Consider the following 10,000-nt stretch of genomic DNA (forward strand, 5'->3'; position numbering starts at 1 on the left):
TATCTAACCATCTATCTATCTATTTATCTACCTATCTATCTATCTAACAATCTTTCTGTCTATCTATCTACCTATCTATCTATTTATCTATCTATCTATCTACTTCACCCATTTGCGCCGGTTGACTTGCTATCACATCCAGTGGCTTTTGGGTCAGAAGCCGGTGACGAGATATATGGTCCAGGCCGGGGTGCTTGGGAGAGCAGGCGTACAGCGCTCGCTCACGGCTAGTGCGCCTGAGAATCCCTAGGTGTTAGGCTTATGCGTTCGAAAACCACGGCATTCTGACCATTTAGAGCCAGAATAGCTCAGGCATGAATGGGTTAATGAGAATATCCACACATTTTTGTGGGGGGGTGCCACTTCCATTCTGAAATCAGAAATACAACTGTCCCCAAGGGTTTCGGATAAGGGATTGGGGACCTGTATCACTATAATGGATTTATGGAAGAGGACGTATGAATTTTTTCTAAACATTTTCTTCATTATAACAAAAAAATAAAATCAATTGCAAATATATACACTTTGCCTCATCCTGGCTCGTAGTGCTACTAAGCAAAGTAGATGGTATTTCTTTCTAATACAGTTACACCTAGGATTCCAAGGGCACCCCTATAAATCTGGCATTTTAGAGGAGGATTGGGGTATATGATTGAAATTGCTCAATATGCATACATAACCCTTCGTGCCTGGTGATGCCCTATGTCATGGTAATGTTTCCCTCTCACCAGGGGACATCCTATCACAGCATGATCTCCCCCTGGACGATTGTGTTTTGCAGCGTTACACGTGATTATAATCATAGGAGTTCATTTGTATAGACACATTTACATTCACTTGTACAAATACTAAAATCTCTGATTATCACCCTGTTTAAGCGGGCAGGTGAAAAGTGCTCAAAGAGGCACACAGCATGGCACTGTGCAGGGAGAGGTTTTGTGCTTAGCCACTGCACATGCTTGTTATCTAGCCAGTGGGAACAACATTATGCAAGTATTATCCCCGGCGTGAATTGGTTAAAATTGGAAGAAATGTGGAAAAAAGAACCAGAGCCAAAAATTATATGATAGTATAAGAAATTGTGAAAATGAAACATTTAAAGCAAGGATTGGTCAAGGATGAACTTAACTGTATGAATGAAAGAACTTCATCCTATTTGCACAATTTCTTGCAAATGATCACCATGTGAACCAAAAAACCTGGCTCCCTCACAATTCCTATGTTCCTTGTTGGGAGCTCTAACTCTGGACTTGTGTTCCCTAGTGGGAGCTTTGCCTGTGGATCCCCTCTAGATCGCTGCATTTCTCACCTGACAGTTCGAACATTGTTATTTAACCCGATACCGCTGGCCGTCGTCCGCAGACGGCGTTTATGTAATATGCATAGCACCGGGTGTCGGCATGCGCCGTCAGGTGTATAATTGATTTAGGCCTATGTATTCGAGAGCCCCGGCATTGCAGCCTTGCAAAGACGGAACAGTGCCGGCGGGAATAAGCAAAATGGGTTTCAACTCGCTTCCAAAACCTAGATGGCACCACTTTCTTCTAGCACCAGTAGGAGAGAGAGCCTTGAATGGCACCCATATACGGTCTCTAGCAAGCACTATCTCTATAGAGGGATGGCACATAGCAAGTTGCCGACCTCTTGCTCTAAAGTACCGCAGATGAAAGATATGCAGGCTGAACGAGAGGAGGAAGGTGACTTATACCATGCCCAATGCCTGCAATGTGCCCCTGTGCCAGTAGGGATGCCTTTTATTGTGGCACTCACTGTCAAAAGCACGTTTCCTTCCTCTTCCCTACCTCTTCATTTTGGATGGTTATAAGTTTCGTGTTTGTTCGTGACAGCATAGAAATACGAAAAAATAAAGTTGCTTTTTGTCCGCCCCTAAAACCGTAATACTTCTATCACATTGAGTATAAAGAAAAAAAAATCAGTTGATATGGACCCTGAACTACAATTTTAGTCAACTGCAAAATTGATGGAACCTGTGATATGACATATAAATTTCTAAAAACAGTAAAACAAAACACAAAAATGTCTCTAGCTCTACAATGAGTGACTAAAAGGGAGTGGGAAAAATCAAATTATGTTGCAGAAGCTGCCGCGATCAGAAATAAAACTCATTCTAGAGCCTGTGTAAGCAAATCTATCCTCCGTCGGCAACGGGTTAATATGTAAATTCAGTTTCCCTTTTGTGGAAAGTAGATGCTTTAGCTGAGTCAGCTTGAACAAGTTTATTTCATTTCACTGAAGTTTGTATGATCTATGACATTCCAAGAATTTCATTATTTGTTAATTTTCACTGGAATTAGAAAGCACTAAACTCTACTCTCTGCCTGTGATTAATATCAGGAGTAATGTGACAATAGAATTATCAAATTTACCTGTAGATGACTGCGCAAGCACAATGTATAGATATAACAAGTGTTTTGAAGGTTTTGAACACCAATCTCGTCTTGAAACAAATTCAAGCAAGGCCAGGTACGGGTGGACTCTCACGGGAGGGACTCAACTGCAGAATTCATGTGTCATTACTGGATTTTCCTTATTGTGACTACTGCTGCTGACCACTGCATAAAACATGAACCATTTATTGAGTTCTTGTGTATTCTATGGATTACTATTATTATTTTCATGTGTCCTACCCACACCTGTATTAAGAAGATTTTCCAAACAGACAAACTGGTAGTGGCACATTACTTGTCTCACATATGGTCAGAAATGCTCAGTGGCAGTGTGTTGTCCCTGTCGCCAATGGGTTAAACTGGATAAGTAACTTGTTAGTTTTAGTAACTAATAGCCTGGTCCATTAACCCATTGTAGATGGGGATAAATTTGCTTGCCCAGCCTCCAGGATAGGTTTTATTATAAAGAGAGACTGCTTGAATCAATAGAATTTGAATCTTCCCACTCTCAGTTGTTCATTGTAAAACTAGAGCGGTTTTTGTGTTTTATTTTTTTGTGTGTTTTATTGAGTTTAGAGACTTATATGTGTCATATGACAGGCTCTATCAGTGCTGCAGTAGACTAAAATTGTAGTATATTATCCATATTAGCTCATTATTTTCTTTATACTTAGTATTGCTGTTTTATGGGAGGACAAAAGGCAACTTTATTTTTTCGTATTTTTGTGCTGTCATGAACGAATACGAAACGTATAACCACCTACAATAAAGATAACAAGAAGAGGTAGGGAAGAGGAATGAAACCTGTGCTTGTGACTGTGAGTGCCACAAGAAAGGCATCTATATTGGCACAGGAGCACATTTTAGACACTGGGTATGGATTGAGTCCCCTTCCTCTTCTCGTTCTGCCAGCACATCCTTTTTCGGCGGTATTTTTGAGCAAGAGTTCATCAACTTAGTGTGTGCTCTATAAAGATGGTGCTTGCTAGAAACCGTGGATGGGTGCCATTCAAGGCTCTCTCTCCTGCTGGTGCTAGGAAAAAGTGGTGCCATCTAGGTTTTGGACGTTAAGCTTGTACGATATTACGGTAATTATAGTAACTATGACTACAGTAGCCATCATCACTCATTTCTTTTTCATAGCAAAATAAAATAGCACAGTGATCCAAAATCCCCGAGCGTCATGTATGTCATGACGCCCGTCCGCAATGGGTTAAGAAAAGTTCTTATGAATCCTTAAGTTTTGAAATGTCACTTTAATGAAAATTTAGAGAGAATGCACATCTGCCATAATATTGAATTTGGTTAGAAGTACATTGCAGTGGTGATTTTTTTTAGGAAAGTTGACATGCATAAATGGCATTCATTGAATAAAAAAGATTTTGACATTTAAAAAATACATATATTGTTTTAAACAGCTTTTACTCTAGTTTTTTATCTTATAAGCCATGCCCACCTTGTAGTTTCAGTGTAGAGTAGTTACACTTGCTGAACAATTGATATATTCCTCAAAAGCAAGTTTTCCTCGATTTTCTCATAGTTCTGTAATGGTTTTAATTACCGGAAATATAGATATATACAGATGAGGAGAAACCAGAAATTATCAGAAAGAAAGTAATAAATTTGAAGAAAGTTTTTGTCAGTAATATATGCTTTTTACATAACCAAAATAATGATTAGGTAAAGTATCTTATTTAGAAGGAATGACATTGTTGATTATATTGTTTTATAGAGATTGTGAATGAAATTATATTAGTAATTTGTTAATTTTGCTTTTACAGTACAGGAAGCCAGGCCTATTCTGGTGGCTGTGCGGCCAACAAGTACCACTGCCGTTAACAAGGCCACCGAACGCGATGAGGTGAACTACCCCCGTCGTGCCAGGCCTGTTGAGCCCGGCAAGGTGCGAATGGGCTTCCTGCCAGAGGAGTGGTTCCAGTTCTTCTACTCTAAGACTGGAGTCACTGGTGAGATAGTCATCACTTCCGTTTTCATACTTCGGACTTGTGAAAGTGTTTTCTTTAGTCTTTATTTGGTTTTATCATTTTTGTATTTTGATCCATCACATGTGAATGTAGATAATTAGAATAATGTTTTTAATTGAAATGTGACCATTAAGGAGTCTTTATTAAACTTAGCTTGAATAGTTAAAAAAAAAAGAAACATAATTGATGCTTATCTCGTATTAGTACTGCAGTAACCCTAAGTAATAAAATTTTTATGCACAGGTCCTTACATGTTTGGAGTTGGTCTCACCACCTTCCTCTGCTCCAAGGAGATCTACGTTATGGAGCACGAGTTTTACACTGGTTTGTCCATCTTCGTCATGGCGGTGTATGCCATCAAGAAGTTGGGTCCTGGTATTGCCAAGTACTTGGACAAGGAGATTGAGGTACGTGCATAGTTTTTGCTCCACAGGGCGTGCTAGCAAATGATTTTTCGGAAGTGCCTTGAAGAATCTGATACATACTGTGGTTCAGTTTATTGTAAAAGATTGTTTTTTTATGAATTATTTATTACAGTTGTGGTTATTAGAATTATTATTAGGAGTAGTAGTGATATTTGTTTTATTATTAGTGTTAGTGTTAAATGTTATTGTTATTGATGATATTATAAAAGTGATTATAATTGTTATAATATAGTAGTGATTTTATTATTTGTTACTGATATTTATTTTTAACATTGCTAAAATTGTACTGATAATATTATAATATTAATAACTTTAATAACAATAACTAGCTAACTTACTGGAGCAGAACTTGTACTGTTCAAGAATAAGACATCTGAAGTGGGTTTTACTTTCTCTCAATAGGACATTGAAGGCAGCTGGGTGAAGTATCGTCAGGAGAGTGTTGAAGGTCTTAAGAAGGCTGTCGAAGATGAGAAGAAAGCCCAGTGGGAGGCTGAAGGTCAGAAGATGCTTTTTGATGCCAAGCGAGAAAATGTTGCACTCCAGCTTGAAGCTGCTTACAGAGAGAGGCTGGCAACTGTTCATGCTGAGGTAGGTTGAGAGATATTATAGAGACCAGTATTATTCTTTTAGCAGTATTAGGATTGCCAAGTTACCATAATTTTCTTTGATCCCAGAACACTGATATGATTGTGTATAGTGAGTGTAGTATATGCCCCCCCCCCCCAAAAAAAAAAAAAAAAAAAAAAAATATATATATATATATATAGATAGATAGATAGATAGATAGATAGGAATGTAGATTTGTTTAAAAAAAAAAAGTGCATGATTTTCATAGGCCAGGCTTAACTTGAGCTATTAAAAATAGCAAATACTAAACTATGGTTTATTCAAAAAAAGGGAGCAAGTTCCCAGATCTGACTCTGGGTAACTTTTTTGTGTGTACCTATACCTGAGGTGTTATAGTTTTTTTTCCGCATAATAGTATATTTGCATATTAATTGTGTGAAACTTTGACTTTGAATAATTATTTGCAGGTCAAGAAAAGGTTGGACTACCAGCTGGAGACGGCCAATGTCAAAACTCGCATTGAGCAGAAGCACATGGTGAACTGGATTGTAAACAATGTCAAGACTTCCATCACCCCAGCTCAAGAGGCTGCTGCCCTGAAGCAGTGCTTTGCTGACCTCAAATCTCTCGCTCCCAAAACTGCCTAAATTTTAAATATTTTTCTATGTTGAGATTTTTTTTCATTTTTTGTCCACAGTCGGTTCATCTTGAGCTTGATTGTATAGAAATGGATATCCCGTAACCTTTTGGCAGTAGGGCTTATTGGGTTCAAGACACCAGCTTCGTGGTTGTGGTTAATAGTGGAAATGATGAGCTTCTCATTCCAATGTCATTTATGTAGTTTACTTGATGCTCCACAACTCACCCATGAAAAAAATAACTACCAGTGACAAAACCAAGTGTACTATGTACAATTTTCTAATTAAAATTTATGTACAGAGGATATGTAAATAAATGACAGATGTCTGTTTAAAATTTCTTTTGATAATTTCCTTATAATTATTCTGTTGCAATTTGTGTTTCTAGTTAATCGAGTTTGACAGCATATTACATTCATTTTCATCATATATTTGAACTAAGTGATTGCATAAAATAAAATACAAGAAATGGAAAACTGGCTTTGCAGGCCAAAACCTTTTACATTGAAAGAAAGAAAAAAAAAATCATAATTAAATAACAAAAATTACAATGTCCGAAATCAAGGTAAGACCATCTCAAGAAAAGCAGCCTATTGAAGTACAGCCAATAGCTTGTAATAATGAATTTCGAGAATTTTACTCGAAACCATTAAAACTCATCCCTTTCTGGCTTAGTCCTACTGCCTATTACAATTTTTTGGGTAGGATATACTGTGATTATCGCCCAATAATCCCTCCTATACATGAAATCTTGGTAAGTGATAAAAGAATAATTTGGAAATATAATGGGAAAACTATATTAAGAAGTAACGGGTTTAGACTTCCATGGCTCTGCTCCAGTCCACAATCTGGAGCCATTGTCTGTTGACGAAACTAGCGGGAAGCAAATTTCCAGGCATTTAAATTTATATCGAGCAAAAGAACAGCTATTAAAATTTTCATTGTATCAAAAAGGTTAGACTAATTTGAAAATGAAGTTTCACGCATGGGAAAACAAAATCCTTGATTGTGGATTGGATTGAGATGTACATGTTACCTTCAGTATCACTTTTGACAAAACGCGTTCACCTTGATGTCAAACCAATTACATTATTGGAACTATGTAAACGGTTTATTTTTATAAAATCTATTCCTCTTCGGAATTATATAACCCATTGTAACATTAACCTATTTATGGACAGATATTCATACTAGTATGTAATAAAAGTTCAGACCATAGGCTTCTTTTGTAGAGTACAAAACAGGGAACGCGTTCTATGTTTTCGAACTTCTGGGAGGGGCGTTCGGGGTTGTCGGCGACGCGTTACGCTTTTGACGTCATCGTTTAAGCTCCGCCCAAAACTAGCCTGAAAACTAGCCTGAAGTTCGGTTGCTCGAGCACATTACGGGTCTATTGTTGTTTTATGCTATGCAGGCAAGAACAGACAAACACGTTCCCATCTAGTTAGGGGGAGGCAGATTGTCCGGCTCTACATTCAGAGAACAACTAGCAGCACCTCTGGACAAAAAGAGGAAAAAGCGGACGACTAAAGGAGTAAAGGTATACAATACTTGCAGACAAAATCGAGATTTTTTCTATCACAGCAGGGTTGACGTATGCGAGGCTGTGGTGTGATACCGCTTAACACGGACGTATAAGCAATCCGAGAGCGTTCCTTTTTTAATAACCATACTTATGCATTTTCGTTCTTTATTCATGCACAAAATCAATACAGCATAAGTCACTATGCACGTATGGCCGGGGCGTAATATTTCCCAAAGAGAAATAAATATATTTTCATATCTGGTCGATATGTATTAATAGGTATCGTATACCAATATCAGGAAATTTCTTTTGGTTTTATCAAAATACTTATATAAAGATGAGGTTAGTCTATGTAAAATTTCTGTGGCAACATAAGTAGTCTTTAAAGTAAACAATAGATTCAGAAATTCGTTGTTTTAGACACCAATTGACCAAATGCAAATTATATTAAGCGTAATAGGTTGTACTAAGTGATCACTTTTCAAACGGCACAGTGCATAATTTCGCAGGTAATTTTTTGCCGGGGTATCGATATAACATAGATATATTTTTTTCTTCAAATATTATGTACCATAATAATATATATATATATATATATATATATATATATATATATATATATATACATACACACACACACACACACACACACACACACACACACACACACACACACACACACACACACAATATATATATATATATATATATATATATATATATATATATATATATATATATATATATATATATATAATTGAATATATAGATAAATGTTTACACACTCAGCATATATATATATACATATATATATATATATATATATATATATATATATATTATATATATATATATATATATATATATATATATCACATATATCACATACACATTTTACAGTTTAATGAAACGATTAAAATTGGGAGTGTCTCTGGAGAAGGCAAATATCTGAAGGAGGCTATAAGACCAAGGCCACCTGATCTCAACTATGCAGAAAGACAAAATCATAAGAATTTTATAAATAAGCTATAAGAAAACGAAAAAAAAAATGGAGATGGAAAACACTGGTACATCGGCAGCGATAAACAAAGACGTTTAGTCCTAAAGAGCATTCTTGGTCCACAAACGAGTGAGGACACACCCTTTCCTGCTTCAGGGTGCTGTCACATAATTATGATGTAGGCATTCAAAGATCAACATATTAGAGACTTTCATATTAACAAATATTCAAGCTTTTTATTCAAAAACAAACCAAGCAAAATTAAGATAATTAGAAGCCATGGCAAATATCAATAGATATTCAGCGATAGCGCTTACAGAAATACACCTATATGGAGACAAGAGAAATGATGTAATTAAGATCAACAACTATGAACTGATAAGGAGAGACAGAAGAAATAGAAATAGAGGAGGAATAGCTTTCTATATCAGGAGAGAATTAGCAGCAAAAGCAGATCCTGTAATACAATATTCTAATAACATTGGAATTACTTGGGGTATTAACACGAGATACAAATAATTATACATAGTTGTAGACAGACCTCCTTGCATAACAGAAACTCCTTTCAGTGAATCTTTAAACATCATTCATCATTATAACATGAATACACGGAATATCCAAAATATCATAATACTTGGGAGACATTATTTTCTCCTTTATCGATTGAGAAACAAAGAAAATCAAAATTGGAGACAATGCCAATAGAGATGAGGAACAACAAGCAAAAATGCTTCTAGAGTTTGAAGATTATTTTTTTACCAAGCAATCAAAATCCCAGCAAGAGAGGAAAATATACTTGCCCTTGTTTCCGTTTGTATAGAGAGGATATAAACAACATGTCATCAATCTAGAAAATGGTCTGAAATCTTTAAATTTCAGTCAATAAAATTGACGGGGGAATAATAATCAAATCACTTGAGGAATCACTGAAAGATAATGAAGTCCTACTAATACCAAATGACATTCTGAAAGATGTTTGTAAAAGATATGCCCCCCCCCAAAAAAAAAAAACAAAAAAAAAGTTCTGAAACAAGAATACTGTACCAAGAATAATATTGATAACCAAGAATAGAGCAGAGGAACTGAATGTGACAACAGATGATATCAAACATGAAAGGATTAAAGAAATAGCAGACAATTTAAACAAGTTTACAAGTTACCAAAAATTGTTGAAGACAAGAACAGTTGAAACAATAAAGAATAATGTAATACTTCTTCTTTCATGTAAACAACAAATTAAAGGAAAGAACAGAAACTGGGCCTCTTGAGAATATCGGTGCTTTGGCAACTGAGTCAAAGGAAATGTCTGCATTACTCAAAAAAAAAAAAAATATATATATATATGTATATATATATATATATATATATATATATATATATATATATATATATAACGAATGTCTTACAGATACACATTTCAATGAAATATATATCCTTGAGGCAATCAAA

At 35.8% G+C, this 10,000-nt stretch overlaps 1 protein-coding gene across 1 annotated transcript; it reads left to right on the forward strand.

Moving 5' to 3' along the window:
- The first annotated feature begins 4,168 nt into the window (after positions 1–4,168).
- ATPsynB (ATP synthase subunit b, mitochondrial) lies at positions 4,169–6,363 on the forward strand. The gene is made up of 4 exons (XM_043035560.2): positions 4,169–4,375; positions 4,637–4,800; positions 5,221–5,409; positions 5,856–6,363. Exons 1-4 carry the CDS (start codon positions 4,318–4,320, stop codon positions 6,033–6,035), a joined length of 591 nt encoding a protein of 196 aa, XP_042891494.2. The 5' UTR covers positions 4,169–4,317; the 3' UTR covers positions 6,036–6,363.
- Positions 6,364–10,000: the final 3,637 nt, after the last annotated feature.

The sequence above is a fragment of the Penaeus japonicus genome, unplaced genomic scaffold, assembly GCF_977035675.1.
Source record: "Penaeus japonicus unplaced genomic scaffold, GWHDUDI00000001_assembly GWHDUDI00000002, whole genome shotgun sequence".
NCBI classification, from domain to species: Eukaryota; Metazoa; Arthropoda; class Malacostraca; order Decapoda; family Penaeidae; genus Penaeus; species Penaeus japonicus.